Below are 25,387 nucleotides of genomic sequence, written 5' to 3' on the forward strand. Positions count from 1 at the left end.
GAATGTTGAGCTTTAAGCCAACTTTTTCACTCTCCACTTTCACTTTCATCAAGAGGCCTTTTAGTTCTTCTCTACTTTCTGCCATAAGGGTGGTATCATCTGCATATCTGAGGTTATTGATATTTCTCCTGGCAATCTTGATTCCAGCTTGTGCTTCTTCCAGCCCAGCGTTTCTCATGATGTACTCTGCATATAAGTTAGATAAGCAGGGTGACAATATACAGCCTTGACAATATACAGCCTTTTCCTATTTGGAACCAGTCTGTTGTTCCATGTCCAGTTCTAACTGTTGCTTCCTGACCTGCATATAGGTTTCTCAAGAGTCAGGTCAGGTGATCTGGTATTCCCATCTCTTTCAGAATTTTCCACAGTTTATTGTGATCCACACATATCATACCTAACTGAAAAAGTCAGCAATTATAAGAACCACAGCTGTCCTTTTTGAAAAAGGCTGTTACTGTGTTGATCTACTGGAATATTAGATATGCCTGTCACTTTTAGTTAGATAGAAAAGTGAGAATATTGATTAATTCTTTGCAGTTGTTTTTGAGGAACTTTCTTCTGGGGGGAATGGGGTTGTTGCGGGGAGGGCCATTAGACTTTTCAAGACTCTGTGCCTTTTCTGTTCTTAACTGACTTGAATGATTATCTTCAGCTCCTCAGAAAATTAAATGTCGTCAGAAGACCGAGAAGCTCAGGAGGATGAATTGCTGGCCCTGGCAAGTATTTATGATGGAGATGAATTTAGAAAAGCAGAGTCTGTCCAAGGTGGAGAAACCAGGATCCATTTGGACTTACCACAAAATTTCAAGATATTTGTGAGCGGTTAGTTAATATTCTCTTAAACAGATTTTTTCTCGATAAAGGTTCTTCTCAATTTCTTAGTGTACCCTAAGTTATTTATCATCTTGTGTTTATAGGCATTAGTGATACATGGTAGTATTACAGATTTAATGCCTGTTTCTGTTTTAATTGAAAATAAAGGGTGAACAATTTTCAATTTAATTCTGCCTTTTTGATCACAAATATTATCCTGCATATTTCATGCTTCCTAATCATCTAACTAGCAGTTCATCAGCCATGAGTCATTGGCTGTTAAATAGGGGTAATAAAATAGAAAATGAAATAATAAATGTGAAAACACTTGGAAAGGTTTGGTTGTTGTTAATACTATTTGGTTTCTAGAATCTTTTCAACCACCATAAACACATGACACTACTACTCTGTGATCTTTTGCTTCAGAAAAAACTTAAAAACTAGTACTTTTGATACTGTATTCACAGAAGACATTATGAATACTTTCTCAATATGTTTCTAGTGTAACAGCTTTAAGTAAAGAAAGTAAGTGTGATAACTGAAAATGAAACTTTGATTGTGAGGGTGTTATGTGTTGTAGCTTGCCCTCAGCCTGAGATCATTGCACTGGCATAAATTCTCCCAACTCTGATTCATTGGAGTTGGCACATGCTTATCTAAGTAGGTCATGGCTTTTTGATAGAAATAATGTCTTTTTCTCTAGATTGTGTCTTTAATTATCTACTGTAAAAAACAACAAAAGAAAACATTGTGTATTACTTGCTCACTAGTGTTAGGAATTATACTCAGAAGTGTAGCAAGAATAAGTTGTGTATCTTCATTTTAAATTTCATGATGCTTAGTAGATTTTTTTAAGGGCTTATAAGATTTTTTTAAGGTGGTGGCTCCAAAGTAAAATTAAGAACAGAAAGTGCTCTGGGGGAGGGTTTTTATCCCCTCAACCAAAGCATTACGTTTTTCTTGAGCACTGCTCAGCAGTAATGGACACTCAAGTGTTGACCAGCTGATCCTTTCTAATCTTTGTTTTTGGTTCAGGCAATTCAAATGAGTGTCTCCAGAATAGTGGCTTTGAATACACCATTTGCTTTCTGCCTCCACTTGTGCTGAACTTTGAACTGCCACCAGATTATCCATCCTCCTCCCCACCTTCATTCACACTTAGTGGCAAATGGCTGTCACCAACTCAGGTTAGACCCGAAACTTAATTTCTATCCATTTTTAGAAACTTAAAAAATCATCTTTAATTGAAGACTACCTTGATGATCTTGAATTCAGTGCATGAAGAACAAATGGGTTTGATGTTGTAATTTTTTCCCCTTCATGAATTGTAATGCTAATAAGTTGAAAATGTTTGGTGTTTTAGAAGGGAATGGCAATAATTAGAATGATTAATCATTTTGAATTGAAGTAGGAGTAATTTTTAATCAACTATATTGTTTCTCTCCTTTTCTTGCTATTTTCCCATTGAATCTGTATTATAATGGAGACTATAGGTCCTCCTCATTTTCCTCAGATGTTGGTATTGCTTTTTATTACTTTTATACATTCCTTAAATGAAAGATTTAATTGTAATTAGGACTAAAATTGAGCTAATGTAGTTATAATAAACATTCCTTAAGAACACATAAGAGCGCCTTTGTAAAAGTCTGTATATTAGCAACAGTTGTTGACTGAGCTCACATAATGTGAATGCACACAAATAGAAATGCATATGATTCCTGTAGATATCTCATTAAGGCTTGAGATCTTATATTACGAGCTTTCATTTCCTCTGGGTCGTATATCCTTTTCTAGTAACAATGTCAGCTCTTGATTGAGACATAAATATGGCTTGAAGCTAAGATAATGTATTCTGGAATAGATAATGGATCAATAGCAGTTACTTTTCTAGAAGTCATGATGAAGATTGATAGGCTGATGTATTAAGACAAAAGCTGTCAGAGTTACTTGACCTCAAGGAACAGCTTGTCAGTTTTTCTTTTTTGGCTATGTAATTCTCATTCCCACCACTGTTCATTCATCACCAGGCTGATCCTTAGATGAGAGTGCATTTGTAAAATTGAACTTAGAGTTTAAAGACAAAGTTAAAATTTTAAAAAAAGAATAATACATGTAGAATAAAAAGGAGATTCACCTTGCATTTAGTATCTTTGTCAGAGGTAACACATGCAAGACAGTGGATTATTTACATTTAGATCACTGAGAGTTGATTAAATTATCTAGACATTTATAGTCCATTTCTCCACAGAGCTCTTGATACTTTATGTTCATGCATGTGTACACATGTACAGTTGCAGATTCCAACCAAATAGCATCTACTTAATGCTGGCTTTTAGGGTATAGAGAGAAGAGAGTTGCTCATTATTTTATGTTACATAGCTAAAATTACAGTAGGACTCTCTGTCAAGTAAATTTTTGTCCATATAATTGGCATTTTAATCTGTCTCTTAGGCTCCTTCTTCCTTCAATTCTTATTTGTTACTGGGCCCTGATTCCTTGGCTTTATGAATTGCTCCTGTTGATAATGAAGTTGACTCATGGACCTGTTCCTCACTGAATTTGATTGATAGATAGAAGTGGGTTTAGTTTTCTAGTATTTTCCCTATTTCTCTTCCAATATATACATACACACAGTGTCTTTCATGCTCTTCTCTTTCTGCTTCCCTCGTTCCTCACATGTATGTACATCTCAGATACCTCTTTAGAGAAGGGACGAGAAGAAAAGAGGATGGAGGAGGATGACTTCTTCCTTGGATTTGGTGACTCAAACATTCAGAGCTTCCCTTTTAGTATTTATTACATTTTAAAGATTTCATCCGGTTTCTTATTGATCATGAAAGCACATTTATGCAAATGTGTAAAAGCATTTGTTGTCCAGTCTTGAACAGTCAGTGTTTAATTTTGTGCCCATATAGAGTTTAGTGAATAGCACTATGCAGTGTAAGGAGGAGAATGTGGTTCTTTTTTACTTCAAATGTCAAATTTACAAAATTTATTTGCATCTGGAAGGCTTATTCTTTGATGTTTACCTAAAAAGAAAAGCTGCTTATGAACCTGAGCTCTACTTAAAAATCTTCTTATATTTGCCTTTCAAATTGAACAGACCAGTTTTAAGGAGGAAAAGTCAAAATAGTTTAAATTTTGGTTGCCTAACTTAGGAAATGTGAGCTTTGCCTATGGCAGTCAAATCATGTTAAGGGCTTGTAATCATGTCCAGGTTCAATATCAGTCTGCTTTCCTCTATTAACCTGGATCTGGTGTAAGCTCAGATTGCCTAGTTAAAATCAGCTTATAAATTGGAATAACAAGGACTCTGAGATTAGATTCTGTTAGTGATTTTTTTCACTTAAGTTGGCTTCTTGATACAGTTGAAAGAATTAATTTTAAAGCTTGGATGGTATTTTTAAATTGTTTTTTGCTAATCTTTATTGTAGGGTACCAACAGGGCTAGTACTCCAAAGGAATAGAAATAGTTCATTTTAAAACTAGATCTCTTCTCCTACGTGAGATAGATAGCAGTACTAAAGTAAAGAAAAATAAAGAACAGAAAAGGCCCTCCATTTCAGTAGCCCATGTGTAAACCTTGTTCTCTGTCTGGTAGACTCTTAATTGTCTCTCTGGTTTTATGGGACTTCTTTTAGCTTCTGACCTTGTGTCTGTGGCTCGTGTTGCTGAATAGTTTAAGAAGTACTTTGATAAGAACGCTGATGCTATTGTGCAGCACAGTTTATCACAGAAGTGAAAAGAATACTTTCTGCTTCCTAACAGGAAGTATAAAGGTCTAAATTAAAAAGATTTCAAGGGAAATTAGGAGTTGACAGCATCATCTTTCCAAACTCACCAGCATCCTCATGTGTTTTTCCCCTAGCTATCTGCTCTCTGCAAGCACTTAGACAACCTGTGGGAAGAACACCGTGGCAGCGTGGTCCTCTTTGCCTGGATGCAGTTTCTTAAGGAAGAGACCTTAGCATACCTGAATATTGTTTCTCCTTTTGAACTCACGATGGGTTCTCAGAAAAAGGTTCAGAGAAGGATGGCTCAAGCTTCTTCCAACACAGAGCTAGATTTTGGAGGAGCCACTGGATCTGACATAGACCAAGAGGAAGTTGTGGACGAGAGAGCCGTGCAGGATGTGGAATCATTGTCGAGTCTGATCCAGGAAATCTTGGACTTTGATCAAGCTCAGCAGATAAAATGCTTTAATAGTAAATTGTTCCTGTGCAATATCTGTTTCTGTGAGAAACTGGGTAGTGAGTGCATGTACTTCTTGGAGTGCAGGCATGTGTACTGCAAAGCCTGTCTCAAGGACTACTTTGAAATCCAGATCAGAGATGGCCAAGTTCAATGCCTCAACTGCCCAGAACCCAAGTGCCCTTCAGTGGCCACTCCTGGTCAGGTAACTCTTCACTCCTCCGACAGCTGCTCCCTAATTCTCTCACAATTCTCCAAAGGGAGGCATTCTCTCAGGAACTTCTTGATAGGGCTCATTAGGACAGTCTGAGACCTTGGAGCCAGCCCACCAGTTTTATTGTGTCCATGATCTTTATTTAAACAAATGTAAATGCTCCCTTTGCTGGCTTTGGAATGGGTGGTCCTTGGCAAGGATGAGCATTAAAAAAATAATTCTGGTGATTTACTCTGTATTATCTGCTAGGAGGGGGAACTACTACCCAGTCTGTGTGAGGTTGGGATCTGGAGGGCTTATCCCTTGCGATGATTAACCAAATGTTTACAGACTTTAAAGATAGCCTGCTTGGTTGTTTCTTCTTCTTCTTCTTTTTTTTTTTTTTTAAATCAGCTCCTTTGAGGCATAAATGTACTCATTTAAAGTGTACATTTTGCTTAGTTTTGACAAATGGGTAGACCCAGGTAACCACCATCTCAGTCAAGATATAAACTTCCCATACTAGCTTAGTTGGTAAAGAATCTGCCTTGCAAAGCAGGAGACCCTGGTTTGATTCCTGGGTCATGAAGATCTTCTGGAAAAGGGATAGGCTACCCACTCCAGTATTCTTGGGCTTCCCTTGTGGCTCACCTGGTAAAGAATTCACCTGCAATGCGAGAGACCTGGGTTTGATCCCTGGGTTGGGAAGATCCCCTGGAGGAGGGAAAGGCTGCCCACTCCAGTGTTCTGGCCTGGAGAATTCCATGGATTGTACAGTCCTTGGGGTCGCAAAGAGTCAGACATGACTGAGCCACTTTCACTCATTCACTCACTCATACTTGGTTTGATTTTGAAGTGAGATCGAGGGTTTTATTTTGTTTTGTTTTGTTTTTTATATATATAACTTTATTTTAATTGGAGGCTAGTTACCTTACAATATTGTATTGGTTTTGCCACACATGACATGAATCTACCACAAGTGTACATGTGTTCCCCATCCTGAACCCCCCACCCACTTCCCTCCCCATCCCATCACTGTGGGTCATCCCAGTGCACCAGCCCTGAGCACTCTGTATCATGCATTGAACCTGGACTGGCTATTTGTTTCACATATGATAATATACATGTTTCAGTGCCATTCTCCCAAATCATCTCACCCTCACCCTCTTCCACAGAGTCCAAAAGACTGTTCTATACATCTGTGTCTCTTTTGCTGTCTTGCATACAGGGTTGTCATTATTTTCTATTCATCTGGTTTTTATGCTTGCTTCCTAAAGATCTCCTTTAGGATCAGAACTGGTTGGGAAATCATCAAACTTAACGATGTTTTATATTTCCCTCCAGGTCAAAGAGCTAGTGGAAGCAGAGTTGTTTGCCCGTTATGACCGCCTTCTCCTCCAGTCCACCTTGGACCTGATGGCCGATGTGGTATACTGCCCCCGCCCATCCTGCCAGCTGCCTGTGATGCAGGAGCCTGGCTGTACCATGGGCATCTGCTCCAGCTGCAATTTCGCCTTCTGTACCCTGTGCAGACTGACCTACCACGGGGTCTCTCCATGTAAGGTGACAGCAGGTAGGTTGTAACCGTGTGAACTCAGTCTCCCAGCCCTCCCCCACCCCATAGAAAAGAGACTTATCACTTCAATTCTTAATTTGGAAGAATTGTATTCTTCTTTGTTGGTTCAACAGATATTTTTATGTCAGTTACTACCTACATTCTGGGAATATAGCAGTGACCAAATGCCCTCATGGAACTTACATTCTAATGGGAGAGATAGGCAAACCAAATAAATAAGAATATTAGATAGTGGTAAATGCTGAAGAGGAAAAAAAAAAAGGTAAAGCAGAGACAAGCTATAAAGTGTTCTGAAGGGGAAGACGTTTGGGACTTTATTTAGAAAAACCCAGTGGAGGCAAAGTGGTTTGAGTAGACTTGAAGAAAGTAAGGAAACAAACCATGCAGATATGGAGGGGGAGCATTCCATGGAAGGAATGACAGGGTAATTTCTATCTATGAGTATGGAATAATGTAGATCCTGGCAAATGCAGAGCATCTGAGCTATCACTGTTGTTTCCATGGTGCACACGTTTGATCAAGTGCTTTCTCAGTGAGCCCAGGAGGTCTCAGAATCTTCCTCAACACAGTACTTTAGAAAGCTACCCTCTATTGAGGTAGGCTCAGGAAGTGAAACCTGTTAGCCATTTCTGATTTAGATAAGGATTGAGAAATCAGGCCCTTGACATCAATTTTACTAGGCTTTGGTGACTTAGTGTTTCTCAAATTAACAGGGCTGATGATAATAACTACTTCATAAGGTTGTCGTAAGTTTGAAATGACCTATTGTAGTGCTGCTGAGAGTTGTTATAGTTGTTATACTGGTCAGTGACAGGGTAAATACAGAAATTGAGAGTCAGGGTTTAAAACTTTTACAGCAATTTCATTATTGCTGGCCACTGACTAAATTTTATGTCAGTCAAATACAATAAAAATTTAGGATTATTTTTTGTCTTTTTATGCATTTTTATAATAATTCATTTGATTATATTTTGCAAAAGTATTGGTCCTTGACAGAGTGGGAGGAAAAATCTGGTTCTCCACTGAAGTTTGAGAATGGGCATTTTGCATGTGAAATGCAAAATGGTAACTTTTTAAAAAATTTGTATATTATTTATTATTAAAGTATAATTGATGTATAATTTGTGCTAATTTTTTCTGTACAGCAGTGTGATTCAGTTATACATATATGTACATTCTTTTTTATATTTATATTTTTTCCATTATGGTTTATCACAGGATGTTGAACATAGTTCCCTGTGCTATACAGTAGGACCCCATTCATATATAACAGTTTGTGTAACCCCAACCTCCCCAATCCATTCCACTCCTGGTTTCCTTGGCAACTACCAGTCTGTTCTTATTTTGTAGATAGGTTCCTTTGTGTCATATTTTGGATTCCACATATAAGTGGTATCATATGGTATTTGTCTTTTTCTTTATGACTTTACTAGTAGGATAATCTCTAGCTGCATCGATGTTACTGCAGATGGCTTTATTGCATTGAACATCTTTTCTGTACCTGTTGGGCCATCTGTTTGTCTTCTTTGGAGAAATGTCTATTTATTAATAGTTATTTTTCCATTTTTCCATTGAGTTGTTTGTTTTTGTTGTTGAACTGTTTTGTTGTATGAACTGTTGATATATTTTGGAAATTAAGCCCATGTCAGTTACATCATTTGCAAATACTTTCTCCCAAACCATCTCTTTTTAGTGATGGTTTCCTCTGCTGAACAAAAGCTTATAAGTTTGATTAGGTCCCATTTGTGTATTTTTGTTTATTTCTATTACCTTGGTCAGAAAATGTTTTGCCTCTGTTCTCTTCTGAAAGTTTTATGGTGTTATGCATTAGATTTAAGTCTGCAAACCACAAAATGTTAACTATTAATGCCAATATTGCTATAGTTACTGATTGTTAGCAGAGTGTCATCTCCAAGAAAGGACCCTGACAGGAGAATGAGTAAATGGAGTATTTCCAGTCACCTATTGCAGAGTCTTGTAGAGGTTATGGGCAGATGTGATGGAGAACTCACCAGAGTATAATATAAGCCTTTACTTGAGACTTTGGTATCCTTATCATTGAGAGGCTGAAATACCTTCCAGGTATTTCACAATGTTTGGGGAGTAAATCAAAGATAGACTTGGGGATTTCAGCAAAATTGGGAATCTCTTTCTTAGTCTCTATATGTTAAATATTACCATACAAAATATATAATACACTAATAATTTTATTATTTTGAGAACATTAGAGCAGGAACCTCTGTCCTTAAGATGTCTCGGAATATAAAAACGCTTTGAACTAGTAGAGGAAATTCAAATGACAGGATTTAAAAATACATGTCTGCTGCATCTCAGCAGAAGTGTTAAAGTCATGGGAATGAACAACACAGGGAAAGAATTCATAGGTGAAGGAAAAGTCCAGTTATAATTCTGCTCCAGAAGTTGTCTACTTCTAAATAATATGAGGAAGGTAAAATAATAAAAGAGCCAGAACATTGTTGAGAGAGGTCTTTAATTAATTGTGTTGAAAAGTAAAGGTAATAGAATTGTGAGCAAAAGCCTTTGTTGACAAATAAAGCCTTTGGAAATAGCTGCCCATTCCATTTGAGTTAAGTGATAAAGCAGTAGAAACCAGATTGATGAGTATTCAGCAGAAAAGTTGGTAGAAAGGACTTTTCCTTTATCTGTTGGTGGTAAATTTTATTCACTGGCTTTTTTCTTATATATGCAGAACTGAACCATTGGTCTTTGCCCTTAAATCAAAGGTGCTTTTGTTTAGTTTGGCAGGTCTTGTTATTAAATGGTGAATGATGCTGACTTAGTAGAAAATCAGTGTCTGTTTCAACCTCTGTGTCATTTGATAAGTCAGCCTTTAAACTGTACTACTAGTTGTACTAGTTGCACAAAAATATCCACATTAATAAGTTAAAATCAGAGGAAAAAGGTAAGCTGTTATTCTGTCACATTTAAGAAGTCCGGCTTTTCCACTTGGAGAGTTCCTGTCTGTTCTTTGTCTTTCATGCGTGTGTAATTTTTACCTAGTTACAACCTAAATATATTTTTTGCTGGCTTCTGTAATGAGTATTTTAATTGAGTTGTAGCCATCCTAATTATAAGTTTTAATAACTAAATATTATGTCATTAAGTGGTTCCACACATAATTATTCCCTTGGACATTTAATTTGTTTGCCATTGTTATATGCGTCTCTTTGCATATAATTTTACTTTGGATTAATTCCTTATGATAAAACCCAAGGAATAACATTATTGAATGGTCAAGGGTTACGATCATTTTTAATGGTTTTTAATGAGCTTAACAAGTTGTATAAAAGTTAATTTTCCATTTCACCTTCTAGAGAAATTAATGGACTTACGAAATGAGTACCTGCAAGCAGATGAGGCCAATAAAAGATTTTTGGAACAGAGGTATGGTAAGAGGGTGATTCAGAAGGCACTGGAAGAGATGGAAAGTAAGGAGTGGCTAGAAAAGAACTCAAAGAGCTGCCCATGTTGTGGAACTCCCATTGAGGTAAAAGTTTGGGGACAGACTTGGAGGTCTCCCTACTTGCAAGCATGTTATGATTTCCTCAAGAAGCCTTTTAATTTTGAACTAATTAAGAAAACATATATTGGTATTTATTAAACCTTCTTGGAAGATTCAAATTTACTACTAATTATTGTTATTGGTATTAAATATATGTAGATGTCCCTTTTCATACAGTGCTTCCATACAGTGATGGTTTTTCTCAGCTTGTATCTACCTCAAAATTGAATGAGTTATGAGGAGGCCATGTTAGAACTATAGTCAACTCATCTATATATTTTTTTTTTTTTTAAAAAGGCTGACTTCTCAAAACTATTTATCCTGGAATTTAACACATCTTTTTAACAAGTTCCTGCTTATGAAATACAGATATAAGTCAAAATAGATAAATCTGTTGCTTCTTGACAAAACCTTAATATGTTTTAAAATCAAAATACATGTCTTTGCATTTGATTCTGTTGTTCCAATCCATTATATCTGAGCTAACCTGGAGGATGATGCCCCAATTACTCCATTAAGGAAACTGGCCTTCTATTTAACCACTTTGACATGCCTCAGCTCTGATAAAATGGGAGACTTGGGTACCAAATGTTTACTAAGATTTATGTAAAAAGTTTAAATCCCACATATTAAAGCCAAACATCTTCATAATCAATCTAACTACATAATTCACATATACATGTTTGGTTTGTATTTACTGTTTATCAGAAGAGATTTTGCTTAGTATCTAAGTATTTCCTGTATTTCACTTGTAATGCCAAAGAGTTTAGGCATTAATATTTATCAGTGTGTGTTAACCTGTGTTTCTCAACCCTGCATCAGAAAAGGGAGACGATAAGGAGAGGGTTGCACCAAATCATTTTGTCAAGTGCATTTCTCTTTTGCTTTTACAGCCTTGATATTTTTCTCTCTTTCCCACCAGAAATTAGATGGATGTAACAAGATGACATGTACTGGCTGTATGCAATATTTCTGCTGGATTTGCATGGGTTCTCTTTCCAGAGCAAACCCTTATAAACATTTCACTGATCCTGCTTCCCCATGTTTTAACCGGTACGTATGCACAGAACTCCTACTCTCAGCAGTTTTTTGGTACTTGATTTGCAGACCACAAGCCCAGTAAATTTTAGCTCTGTTTATTTAGAAAATTTTTTATATTTTCTTTCATATATTTTTCATATTTTTCTTTCATATATTTTTTCATATATGTTCCTCATATATGCATTTTCTTGAAAATGAGTTTTATGATGAAAATATACTATCTGAAGATTTTCTTTAATTTATTATCATCCTCAACTTTTTTAGTGAAAAATTTCAAACGTACAGAAGAGTTGAAAGGATAGGACTATAATATCTTTCACCAAAATGAAAAATTGATAATATTTACCATATTTGTTTTATAAATTTATTGCTTAACTACTTGACCATAAGTTGGAGACATGATGAGTCATCTCTATATACTTCCACACATCTTTCCTAAGATAAGAAAAGTTTTGTACATAACAGTAATACCTCAAAAAATTTAACAGTGGCGTACTGTCATCTAATAAAATATTTAAGACTTATCAGCTATTCCCCAAAATATCTTTTAAAGCTGTTTTATTATACCAGGATCTAATCAAGTTTAATTATTTTATTTGATTCTGTTTCATAATAAAGCAAAGTATTACCCACTTTTTGTTTGTCTGTATTGAGCGGAATGTCGACCTTCTGAAGAGTCCAGGCTGTTGTCCTATGTAACCTTACCTCCTGGAGTTTTGTTTCTCCATGGTGCCTTTTAGTTTGTTTCTCTTTGCTCTCTATTTTCTGTAAAGTGGAAGTTAGCTGTAGAATGGAGTTTGGCTAGATTTAGAGTAACATTTTTGACAGGAATACTTAACAAGAGGTGGTGTACTTCATGTTGTATCACGTCAGATCCATAATGTCAGGCTCTCTCACTATTAGCATGATCAGTTCTATCATTTGTTCCATATAAAGGTAAGGTTTTTCTTTTGTTGTTAGTGAGTGATCTGTGGGAGGATTCCTTGGCACAGTGTGAATATCCTATTCTCCACCAGCTTCAGTTTCAACATCAGTTGATAATCCTTGTTAATAGACATCTGTGGGGTACCTACAATCAGTTCTTGACGTTATGAAACTATGAGTTGAAGAAACCAGCTGTGCCTATGAACCACTGGAAATAAAAGTATTGAAAATACAAATTTTAAGTAACATAAGAGGAGGAAAAGAAATTGGCAACTGTAAAACATTCTACTAGAGAGTAGAATTCTGGAGAGTATTCTGCTGGAGAGTACAAGGTGAAGATGGAAAGGATGGGGTGATTAGTATGTAGTAAAGTTACAGTGTTTTGAAGGAGTGCAGCTTCTTGACTGCATGAATTTTTCAGTCTTGACTTATTCCACATATTATACACATTGAGTGTTAGTTTTTATGATACCTGTCTCCCACTCTTGTTTCTCCTTGGCCCTTGAGAGTTGTCTGGATCTTTAAGAAAGGGTTGTTCCTATAAACTTTAAGGCAGCTTGTTTGGAGGGATTCACATTTCAGCCTTCCCAGTAGAATAATTAAAGGAAAGGAAAAGATACTATCAGAATAGTGCAGAAAATATATTTAAAAAAAGGAAAGAAATTATATTCAGTTTCTATCAGGTATATTAAAATGTACCTTGTTTTATGCGTCCAGGTTGTTCCATGCTGTGGATGTTAATGGAGATATTTGGGAAGATGAGATTGAAGACTAGTTAACTTCTACTGCTCAAGATATGGAAGTGGAATGGTTTGCCCTAATCTTTTGTCAAGTATACAGAGTAACTTTGCAGGATATTTAGGGTGCCGTTGATTCAGTCTTCCTGTGTAGAAGATATGGAAGAACAAGGTTTTATTTTCACGTGTTACTACTGATTAAGGCACATGTATACATTTTTTCATTGCAGCATAATTGAGGAAGTATTAAGCCAAAGGTTCAGAAAATGAAAACTAGAAAATATTAAATATTACAATGTGCCCGAAGCTTTGAATAGTTAAAAGTTAAATATTTATTTTCTTCTCCAAGCTTTAGGGAAAGAGAAGAGGGGTCAAGAGTTAAAGACCTTTTTATCTCTGAGAAGCATCCCTCTAAGACATTCTGTGGGAGCTCTGTCAGTAGTACTCCTTAACACCTGGGGTGGGTAGAAGCCTTACTAAAATTGTGCCGAGAGCCTGATCTTACTTACTCCATATTACATTCTTTCCAACCTGAATTTCTGCTCATTTTGTTTGGAGGAAGCCCCTTACTCTCTAACTGATGGATGGCCCAGTGTCATTTTGATCTGCTGCTTTTCAGAATAGAAATTTACAGATAATTTAAAAAATATTTTTTAGTATGTAAACACTGTAGGTCACCTGATATATTTATTAGTGGTCTATAGTCCACTGGTTTTGAGCCAAGTCTAGAATTTATTGACAGTGGCTTAGAAGAATTTCAGACCTTTTAAATTTCCCTGTTTCTTCTAGGCAGTAGAGCCTAGATTCAGAACAACTTGTCTTTGCTACCTTTTGTTCTACATTCTCTCCGGTTGACCCTTGCCCTACCTTTCATTGGTAAGGACAATTTTAATTTTAGCTGCAACAGCTCATATTTTTATTTCCCCTGCTGGGATAGGAGAAAACCTAATATATTCCCAAGCTGAACTTTAATTATCTGCATTTTGAACACTGCACCACCATAGTTCCAGTGCTAAGTTTCTGAATTCTTTTTGAAAGGGCTTCTCTAATGCACTATGGAAATTTGTTTCCCTATCCTCTCTTGTTTTTTTTTTTTTTGTGGCATCAGCACTGTTTCAGGGGATGATTTTGGCTTGATACCTAGATCCCTGTTCTTGGGTTTTGTTGGCTTTTTGAAAAATTGCCTTCCTTTATGGTTTGGTGAGTGGGTTGGTAGCAAAATAAGATTTTGGGTAAAAAGGACAGAAGAATTCAGCTATAGCTGTGAACATGTTCTTTTTTCTACCTTGTCATAGAAAACTGGGGAATCACTTTTAACCATTTTATGTGTGTGTATCCAAAGAGCACGGACTGTTTCTGGATTGTCAATGAGGATGCTAAATCTTAAAAAAATAAAAATTATTTAAAAATTGTCTTATAATCAGAGCAGAGTTGCTGTCACCAAGACAATTATCACATTTAAAAACTATATGGCGTATAACACATATTCTTAAAGTGAGCAGAAGAGAGTCATGGAACAGCGTCTCCTCTTTTACCTAAGCTTGTGACTAAACTTAGAATTTGGGCCCCATATTTTGTTTAATCTACATGGACTTCAGTTCAGCACATTTTATATAAGAACAAAAGTTAACTTAAAAAATAAGTTGAAGATAAGAAATGAAAATTAAAACAACTAATTATATATAGTACATACTTGAGAATAGTGGCTCTTCTCAATGATTGGGTAGGAGTTCATTTCATACCTTTCACTGGTAGCCTCTCAGAAGCTCTTAGGTTCATGGGCTAATTGATGTTGCTAGGGGTTATTTGGGGCTGTTGTACATTATGTTAATGATGTATTGAAAGTAGGAAAGACGTCTTAGTTTCGTGAAAGAAATGACAGGATTTTTCTCTATGATTTAAAAAAAAAACACAACAGGTCCTTAGCCTCAAAGACTTGTTTGTTCAACTGAGTGTTTTTTCTTTAGGTACAAGATCTTCACCCTTTAATTTTCACAAAGACAGTAGGACTTATAAAGTCTTATTTTTATTTATGTATTTAATTTACTTATAATTTGCCAATCTGATAGGGCAAAATGGCACACAATTAAAAATTTTTTGCATACACATTGATTACTAATGAATATAATTTTTGGAAATTTTCATTCTATGAGTTGTTAAGTTCCTTTGAATTTTTTAAAAATTTTTATTGGAATATAGTTGATTTACAATGTTGTGTTAGTTTCAGGATGAAGGCCTTTTTTACAATTGGGCTGAGATTTGCCATAAATTGACATGGACCTTATGAGTCCTTTTGATGGGAATGAGAGAGCAGAGGAGGATCCCTTTGAAGATTGCTAAAGCAAGTTTGAAGAGGGTGCATCCCTTGATTTTGTAGAAAAGATTTGGATCTAGAACTGGTAAAACAACCTGCTAAATAACTTTTTAAGTGAATATAAAGCTTTTGTGACTTTTAAAGTTTGGGATTGAATCACCTTAAGGGCCTGCTTTTGTCACTTAAGGTAAATCTTGTCTTATTCATTTTTTCTAAAGTAAACGTTTTGTTTTACAATAGTTTTAGATTTCCAGAAAAATTGCAGAGGTAGTACAGAGTTCCCATCTACTCTACACCCATTTCCCTACTCTTTTTTTTTTTTTTATGTGGACCATTTTTAAAGTCTTTATTGAATTTGTTACAGTATTCCTTCTGTTTTATGTTTTGGTTTTTTGGCCTCAGGGCATGTGGAATTTTAGCTTCCCAACCAGGGGTTGAGCTTGCAAACCCTGCACTGGAAGGTGAAACATTTCCTTATTCTTAACATCTTATATCACTATGATACATTTGTCACAGTTAATGAACAGTGTTAGTAACTAGTCTCTCTACTTCTAATTTCCTTAGTTTTTTTTTTCCTAGAGACTTTTCTCTGTTCCAGGATCCCATTCAGGATACCACATATTACTTTTAGTCATCATGTCTCCTTAGACTCCTCTTGGCTATCACATTTTTATTAGTACTATTACATAAACATTGTATCTTGATGCACCTGTATTGGTCAGAAGCCAAAAATTTTTTCCCGAAGACTAATTACCTGTTCCAGGTAGGCTCAGAAAATCAGTAAAATTCTTTTTTGATTGAGGTCTTTTTCTATTTTTTTCTGAGGACACTGGCCATCTCCGGAGTTTTACTCTGTGTGCCTGTTATGGTCATTTTTATGCTCAGCTTCATGAGGAAATCATTAAACATTGGACAAGTTGATCAGACTTGTGGGTCATCTGGACTCACAGAGCCTCTGCACTACTGTGAGAAGATGAACCCTGCCACCTCAGCTAAATACTGAATTCAATGAGTGAGCATCTAGTGGCTGCCCACCTTCCTGTTGAGGAGATGGGTGAGAGAGAAAACAGTTGGCAGCCATATTCCCAGACCTATAGTATTGTCAGCAAGGTCATTTTTTAGTAGAAGAGGGTTCTCATTTTTTTTTAATTTTTATCTTTTATTTCTTTTTGGTTCTCATTTCCATTAGATACTCATTAATATACCTACTTTTTATTTTTAAGAGAAAATCAAATCTGATAATCATAAAGTCCTTCATGTGGTTGCCTGATTTAGAAGGGAATTTCAAAATTTGGACTGGAATTTTGGAAGCCTACCACATATTAATTTCTAAAGTAAGTCATAAGCATCACCAGCAGGTGGCAGTAGTTCCCATGGTATAAATGCAATAACTGGTTATGACAGGGGTAGTATTTTGTTGTAGAAGCAGATGTATTTCTGGGATTTTAATTTTTCTCATTGTGTTTCATTACACTTTGTTATACACCTTGTTAGGCAGAATAACATCTGATGATACCAGCAAGGCAGGAGCAGCAGTATTACCAAAGACTATAAGGCCATTTAAAACTGTACTTGAACCATAGTTGACCTCCAATTGTGATGTGACCTTAAAGTGTCACCCCTGATAGTAGTGCTTGCCTGAAACCACTGAAGTGAAGAAATTAAATTATATATGAGTAAGTAAGACCAAGGAATTTTAAACTGTGGTGCCATCTCATATCGTGAGAGTAGCTAAGTAGTGTGTTCCCTGAACTTTGGCTCATTAAAAGTAAACATTGGCCTGCAGGCCAGGTTGAGAGGTTGTGGTCAGAAAGCTGTTTATAATATCACCTTTGAGCACCTATAGTCTAGTGTCTGCATAATTACTCAAGTAGCATGATGATTTACCACTCCAAATAGTACTGTATTTCTCTGAGCCAGAGGATGCTTTGAAGAGTATCGCGCTCATTGAAAACTTAGTGAGATTCTGATGCCAAAGTTAAGTACAAAGTCAGCGTAGTTATTTATTTTCCTTGACTCTTTTATTTTCTTCATTGAATCAACAAACTAAACTAATATTAATATAACCTGCTGCTGCTGCTGCTGCTAAGTCGTTTCAGTCGTGTCCAACTCTTGTGTGACCCCATAGACGGCAGCCCACCAGGCTCCCCCGTCCCTGGGATACTCCAGGCAAGAACACTGGAGTGGGTTGCCATTTCCTTCTCCAATGCATGAAGGTGAAAAGTGAAAGGGAAGTCGCTCAGTCATGTCCGACTCTTAGCGACCCCATGGACTGCAGCCCACCAGGCTCCTCCATCCATGGGATTTTCCAGGCAAAAGTACTGGAGTGGGGTGCCATTGCCTTCTCCGTAATATAACCTAAATGCATATAAATTTAAGAGATGATTGTCTTAATGTCAATCCTATTCCAATACAAACTTGTTGTGTTTCCTAGTATTTGTTCACTCATTTAATGAATATATTAACACCTCAAAATAGGCCTTACTATTTTTTCTAGGGGCTGAGAATGTAGTCGTGATTAAAGCAGATATAAATCTCCCTGCCCTTGTAAAACTTAAATTCTGGTGGAAGGAAACAGACACTAAGCAAATTACATGATTTATCAGAAGATAAGCACCATGGAGAAAAGTTGGAAGAAGGAATAGGGGTGGCTATTAGGGGAGGCTGAGTGATGTTGGAATTTTAAAGAGTAGAGAGGAGTTCATCAGCATAGCCCTTGAACAAAGCCTTGGCAGGATGGAAGTGAACCTTGTGGGGAATGTGAGAAGAGAGTCCAGGCAAAGAGAACAGCAGAAGCAAAGGCCCTTGGGATAGGAGCATGTTAGAGGACTCCGAGAATGGCATGGTAGCCAACAAGGACTTAGGCAGACTGAGAAGGGGAGAGTATTAAGAGGTGAGATGGGACTAGGTGGTGCTGCAGACTGCTTGGGCCTCTGGTGAACTTTGGCTTCTACTCTGAGATGGAAGCCCTTGGAGGACTTTGAAGTGTGATAGTGTCTAGTGTTGAGGAACAGGGTGAGCAAGGGCAGAAACAGATTAATTATGAAATGACTGCAGTAACTCAGGTGAGAAGTGCAGGTGCCTTGGACCAGTGTACCAGCACTTGGAATCTTGACAGATATTCAGATTCTGTACTTCCTTGAAGGTAAAACTAACAGGATTTGCTGATAGATTGGACATAGAATGTGAGAAGATGAGACAACAGAGTCGATTTCTAGGTCTTTGTAAATAGGTGATATGGAGAAACCTATAGGTAGCTGAGGTTTGCCAGAGGACTTGAGTTGTGGGCAGATGAATTTGCTATGTCTGATGGTTATCTCAGTGGAGATGTTAGGTGGGCAGTTGGATATTCTGCTGTTCAAGGGAGAGATATAAATATGGGAGGCTGGAGATGTAAATATGGGAGTCAATGTATAGATGGTATTTAGAGCTGTAAGATTGGATGAAATTACCGAGAGAGTGAGTTTTAAGAGAGAAGAGGTCCAAAGACTGCATCTTATGACACTCCAAATGCTAAGAATTCAGGGTGATGAGGAGGAACCAGCAAAGGAGCCTGAGAGTGACCAGTGAAGTAAGAAAATCAGCAGAGTGTGATGTCCTGGAAGCTACGTCAGATGTGAAGGACAGAGTGGTCAGCTGTGTCAGATACTGCAAATAAATCAAGTAATATGAGCTCTGAGAAGTGACTTGGAAATCCATTTAGAGGTCCATTGGTGACCTTGGCAAGTGCTGTTTTAATGGAGGGGATGAAAATCTGGAATGTGTTTGAGAAAGAATGGAGTATCTTCACAGTAATAAAGAAAATGAACAAACTGAAAATCAACTTTTCTTAGCTCCACCAGAGAATTGAGGTCACAGGGTAAACTTCCACAAAAACTAGAAAGACAGGAAAATGCAGAAAATACAGGTCTGCTTTCCCAAAGTAGAAGTTGCTAAAGGCAATAATTAGGCTTTAAATGAGTTGCTAGGGGGCTGAGTGTGGATTAGTGAGAGTTTAAAACTATGGGGAGCAATTTGTAACACATACCATATAAATTATTGCAACTTAAAAAAAGAAACCTCCTGGGAGCTCACTTGAAGGGGACCCACCCATATGTGGGTTTTACCGCCAGGAGCTCAATTCTCTTGTCACTCTGAGGATGGCAGAAGAATCTGCTTCTGTCAGGTGTTGGCTGGTGGGGGGCTGGGGGTGGGGGTGGGCTGCAGGGAGTAACTTTTGAAATAACCCCAGAGCTTTGTTTCCAGGACAGAAGACTGCCCTCAAGGAAAATTGCTGGTGTCCGAAGAGATGAAGCAAGCACCAGAACCAAACTCAGATGTGGCAGAAATTTTAGAATTATCAGAATGGGAATTTAAAACAACTAAGATTAATATGCTAAAGTCTCTGATAGAAAAAGTGGACAACGTGCAGGAACAGATGAGGAATATAAGCAAAAAATGGAAAACTCCAAAAAAGAATGGAAAAGAAATGCTAGATATAAAAACTATCAGAAATGAATGCTTTTGATGGGTTCATGGGTGGACTTAACACTGCTGAAAAAGGAACCTTGCACTTGAAGATATGTCAATAGAAAAACTGAAATTTAAAGAGGAAAAGGAATGAAAGACAAAAGATACAGAAAAGGTACAGAGTATCTAAGAACTGTGCTGCTGCTGCTGCTGAGTCACTTCAGTCGAGTCCGACTCTGTGGGACCCCATAGACGGCAGCCCACCAGGCTCCCCTGTCCCTGGGATTCTCCAGGCAAGAACACTGGAGTGGGTTGCCATTTCCTTCTCCAGTGCGTGAAAGTGAAGTCGCTCAGTCAGGTCCGACTCTTAGCTGTGAGGCAGTTGCAAAAGGTGTGTAATGTGCATAATGGGAATATGAGAATAAAGAAAGAATTGGAGAGAGATTGAAGCCAGAGTATAGATAATTCCAGGAACTTTCTTATTGCAAAGGGAATCACAATGAAGCTATTATAGGAGGAGACAAACAGGGTAAAGAGTTTTGTTTTTAAAGCTTGTTTTGTATTCTTGTAGGGGTGATTCAGGGGGAAAAAAAAGGACAGTTTGATGCTGTCGGTGTGAAAGGAGAATCTTGCAGGAGCAATGCCCTCAAGGAGGCAAGAAACGGGATCTAGTGTACAAATAGAGGGATTGGACAAGGGACAAACCACAGGAAGAGGGCAAACTGAGGGCAAGGCTAGCAGGTGGGTGTATGTGGTGGTGGGAACCTGTGGAAGTTCTTTACCACTTGCTTCTATTTTCAAGGTCAGAGAAAAGCTGGAGGAAGAGGGATTAGAGGCCTGAGACATTATGAATTAGGTCTCTTTAAGGAGACTGAAAGGACTAGTGGAAAATAGTTGTTAAGGGTACTCTTGAGGTCCAAATTACTGAGTTGTTTTATTTTTCCATTATTTCATAATCGAAGATTCTGTCAGTCTATTTATTGGAAACTTCTGCACCTTTCACTAGCATCTCATCACAGTAAGGATGTTAGTTCCCAGGAAAGAGGCATCAGAAAGTATCCCAGAGAGGCATAGGGAATCAGGATTGCTACTTTACACTGGAGGGTCAGGGAAGATATCTCTGATAAATGACATTTGAGCAAAAGGCCTGAAGAAGTAAGGGAGTAAGCCATGGATATATCGACCAGGGTTGGGTGTAGATAGTGGGCTAGTCTCTTGTATCCATCTGCAGTTTCTAAACATGTATTTAATAGGAGGCATGACACCCATTTGTTGGCATGCTGCTGCTTTTTACTAAATGAAATTTTAAGCACATTCCATCCAACCCCTGAAATACAAATTATATATATACTATCTTTTCCTTTTTGTGTATCACACTAAGGGTTTTATAGATTCACCTTTTTCTACTTAGCTGTATTATTTATTTTTAAAAAAATTTTATTGGAGTACAGTTTACTTACAATGTTATGCTAGTTTCAGATGTGCAGCAAAGTAATTCAGTTGTACATGTATTCATTCTTTTTCAGATTCTTTTCCCATATAAGTTATTACAGAATAGTCAGTAGATTTCCCTGTGCTATATAGTATGTCCTTGTTGGTTATCTATGTTGTATATAGTAGTGTGTGTATATTAATTCAAGGCTCCTAATTTATCCCCTGACCCTTTTCACTGTGTTCATGGGGTTCTTGAGGCAAGAATACTGAAGTGGTTTGCTGTTTCATTGTCCAGTAGACCACATTTTGTCAGAACTCCCTACCATGACTTTGATGCTGGGAAAGATTGAGGGCAAGAGGAGAAGGGGGTGACAAGATGAGATGGTTGGATGGCATCACTGACTCATTGGACGTGAGTGAGCAAACTGGGAAATAGTGAAGGATGGGGAAGCCTGGCATGCTGCAGTTCATGGGGTTGCAAAGAGTTGGACGCAACTTAGTAACTGAACAAGAACCCCAACATTTCCCTTTGGGTAAATATAAGTTTGTTTTTGAAATCTCTGAGTTTGTTTCTGTTTTATAAATAAGTTATTTGTCATTTTAAAAAATTAGATTCCACATATAAGTGATATCATGATATTTGTCTTTCTCTTTTACTTCCTTCACTAGTATGAAAATCTCTAGGCCCATCCATGTTGCTGCAAATGGCATTATTTTGTTCTTCTTATGGCTGAGTAATATTCCATTATATATATGTACCACACCTTCTTTATCCATTCCTCTGTCAGTGGACATTTAGGTTGCTCCCATGTCTTGGCTGTTGTTAAATAGTGCTGCAGTGAACATTGGGATGCATGTATCTTTTTGAATTACGGTTTTCTCTGGATATATGCCCAGGAGTGGGATTGCTGGAATTTATGGTAATTCTGTTTTAATTTTTTAAGGAAGTTCCACACTGTTCTCCATAATGGTACCAATCGACATTCCCACCAACAATGCAGGAGGGTTCCGTTTTCTCCATAACCTCTCCAGCATTTATTGTTTGTAGACTTTTTGGTGATGGCCATTCTTAAAGCATCCTTGTTTTCTGGCAACAAAATATTCCAGGCCTACTGTGATCGCTGCCCAAAACATACATTAATGATTGCTTCTCTCCAAGAAGCCCTGAGTAGCATCAGAGGCCCAGTCTGGCCCAGGAGGACCTGATCTGCATGAGAGCTGGTTCAAGCATGATGACACTGCTGCTGGGAAACACAGGCCTTGGAAAGACAGATTTAAAAAAAAAAAATTTATTCTTACTATTTTTAAAATTTTTACTGGTGTTTATAGTTGATTTATAATGCGCTGTACAGCTGTATAATATCTGCTGTACAGCAAGTGAATCAGTTTTATATATACATATTTGTTGTTGTTCAGTCACTAAGTCATGACTTTTTGTGACCTCATGGACTGTAGCACACCAGGCTCCTCTGTCTTCTGCTGTTTCTCAGAGTTTGCTCAAATTCATGTCCATTGAGTCAGTGATTTTATCTAATCATCTCATCCTTTGCTGCCCCTTCTTTTGTCTTGATTCTTTCTCAGCATCAGGGTCTATTCCAGTGAGTCAGCTCTTCGCATCAGGTGGCCAAAGCATTGGAGCTTCAGCTTCAGCAGCAGACCTTCCAGTGAATAGTCAGGGTTGATTTCCTTTAGGATTGATTGGTTTGATATCCTTGCAGTCCAGGGGACTCAAGAATCTTTTCCAGCACCACAGTTCCAAAGCATCGGTTCTTTGGCACTCAGCCTTCTTTGTGGTCCAGCTCTCACATCCATACATGACTACTGGAAAAACCATAGCTTTGACTATATGGACCTTTGTCAGCAAAGTAATGTTTTTGCTTTTTAGTATGCTGTCTAGGTTTGTCATAACTTTCCTTCCAAGGAGCAAGCATCTTTTAATTTCATGGCTGCAGTCATTGTCCACAGTGATTTTGAAGCCCAAGAAAATAGATTCCATCATTGCTTCCAATTTTCCCCCTATTTGCCATGAAGTGATAGGATCAAGATGCCATGACCTTAGTTTTTTTAATGTTGAGTTTCAAGCCAACTTTGTCAATCTTCTCTTTGACCTTCATCAAGAGGCTCTTTAATTCCTCTTCACTTTCTGTCAGTAGAGTAGTATCATCTGCATATTTGAGGTTGTTGATATTTCTGCCAGCAGTCTTGATTCCAGTTTGTGATTCATAAGTTAAATAAGCAGGGTGAGAATATACAGTCTTGATGTACTCCTTCTTCAATTTTGAACCAGTTTCATGTCTGCTTCTAACTGTTGCTTCTTGACCTGTGTACAGGTTTCTCAGGAGACAGATCAGGTGGTCTGGTATTCCCATCTCTTTAAGAGATTCCGACAGTTTGTTCTGATCCACACAGTCAAAAGCTTTAGTGTAATGAAGCAGAAGTAGGTATTTTTCTGGAATTCCCTTGCTTTCTCCATGAGCCAACAAACGTTGGCAATTTGACCTCTGGTTCCACTGCCTCTTCAAAACCCAGCTTGTACAGCTGGAAGTTCTGTTATACTGTTGAAGCCTAGCTTGAAGGATTTGGAGCATAGTGCTAGCATGTCACATGATTGCAACTGTATGGTAGTTTGAACATTCTTTGGCATTGTCCTTCTTTGGGATTGAAATGAAAACTGACCTTTACCAGTCCTGTGGCCAATGCTGAGCTTTCCAAATTTGCAGCACCTTAACAGCATCATCTTTTAGGATTTTAAATAGCTCAGATGGAATTCCATCACATCCACTAGCTTTGTTCACAGTAGTGGTTCCTAAGGCCCACCTGACTTCATACTCCAAGATGTCCAGCTCTGGGTTAGTGACCACATCATCATGGTAATTTGGGTCATTAAAACCTTTCTTGTACAGTTTTTCTGTGTATTCTTGTCACCTCTTGTTAATCTCTTCTGCTTCTGTTAGGTCCTTCTGTTTATGTCCTTTATCGTGCCCATCCTTGATGAAATGTTCCCTTGGTATCTCCAAATTTTCTTACAGAGATCTTCAGTCCTTCCCATTCTGATACTTTCCTCTTTTTTTTTTTTTTTGCATTGCTCATTTAAAAAGACCTTCTTATCTCTTCTTGCTGTTCCCTGGAACTCTGCATTCAGTTGGGTATGTCTTTCCCTTTCTCCCTTGCCTTTCACTTTTCTTTCCTCAGCTATTTGTAAAGCCTCCTTAATCAGCCACTTTGCCTTCTTGTATTTCTTTTTCTTTGGGGTGGTTTTGGTCCTGCGTCCTGTACAATGTTATGAACCTCCATCCATAGTTCTTTGCACTCTACCAGATCTAACCCCTTGAATCTATTCATCACCTCCACTGTATAATCATAAGGGATTTTATTTAGGTCATACATGAATGCCCTAGTGGTTTTCCATACTTTCTTCAGTTTAAGCCTGCATTTTGCAATAAAGTCTCATGATCTGAGCAACAGTCAGCTCCAGGTTTTGTTTTTGCTGACTGTATAGAACTTCTCCATCTTTGGCTGCAAAGAATATAATGAATCTGATTTCAGTGTTGACCATCTGGTGATGTCCGTGTGTAGAGCTGTCTCTTGGGTTGTTGGAAAAGGGTGTTTGCTATGACCATCGGGTTCTCTTGACAAAACTCTGTTAGCTTTTGCCCTGGTTCATTTGTACTCTAAGGCTAAACTTGATCGTTATTCCGGGTATCTCTTGACTTCGTACTTTTGCATCCCAATCCCATGATGAAAAGAATATCTTTTTTGGTGTTAGTTCTAGAAAGTGTTGTAGGTCTTCAGAGAACCAGTCAACTTCAACTTCTGCATCAGTGGTTGGGGCATAGACTTAGATTACTAGGATTTTGAATGGTTTGCCTTGGAAACTAACTGGTATCATTTTGTCATTTTTGAGATTGCACCCAAATACTGCATTTTGGATTCTTCTGTTGACTATGAGGGCTATTCCATTTTTTCTAAGGGATTCTTGCCCACAGTAGTAGATATAATGGTCATCTGAATTAAATTCACCCATTCCCATCCATTTCAGTTCACTGATTCCTAAGATGTCAGTATTCAATCTTGCCATCTCCTGCTTTATCACATGCAGTTTGCCTTGATTCATGGACTTAACATTCCAGGTTCCCGTGCAATATTGTTCTTTACAGCATAAGACTTGACTTTCACCACCAGACACATC

The 25,387-nt window shown here is 37.6% G+C and overlaps 1 protein-coding gene across 12 annotated transcripts in view; it reads left to right on the forward strand.

Annotated features, from left to right (window-relative positions):
- Positions 1–14,421, forward strand: part of RNF14 (ring finger protein 14) — an 18,579-nt gene extending 4,158 nt beyond the window's left edge. For 8 of the 12 annotated variants that reach the window (XM_010850407.1, XM_010850412.1, XM_010850410.1 and 5 more), the window contains 7 exons: positions 656–825; positions 1,852–2,003; positions 4,685–5,212; positions 6,545–6,773; positions 10,112–10,284; positions 11,222–11,352; positions 12,982–14,421. In XM_010850407.1, coding sequence (XP_010848709.1) covers positions 672–825; positions 1,852–2,003; positions 4,685–5,212; positions 6,545–6,773; positions 10,112–10,284; positions 11,222–11,352; positions 12,982–13,039 — 1,425 coding nt within the window. In that variant the 5' untranslated portion in view covers positions 656–671 and the 3' untranslated portion in view covers positions 13,040–14,421. Of the gene's footprint in view, positions 1–643; positions 826–1,851; positions 2,004–4,684; positions 5,213–6,544; positions 6,774–10,111; positions 10,285–11,221; positions 11,353–12,981 lie in introns of all 12 variants that reach the window. The other 4 variants (XM_010850417.1, XM_010850418.1, XM_010850409.1 and 1 more) reach the window with 3 other exon arrangements.
- The last annotated feature ends 10,966 nt before the right edge of the window (positions 14,422–25,387 follow it).

The sequence above is a fragment of the Bison bison genome, unplaced genomic scaffold, assembly GCF_000754665.1.
Source record: "Bison bison bison isolate TAMUID 2011002044 unplaced genomic scaffold, Bison_UMD1.0 scf7180017864291, whole genome shotgun sequence".
NCBI classification, from domain to species: Eukaryota; Metazoa; Chordata; class Mammalia; order Artiodactyla; family Bovidae; genus Bison; species Bison bison.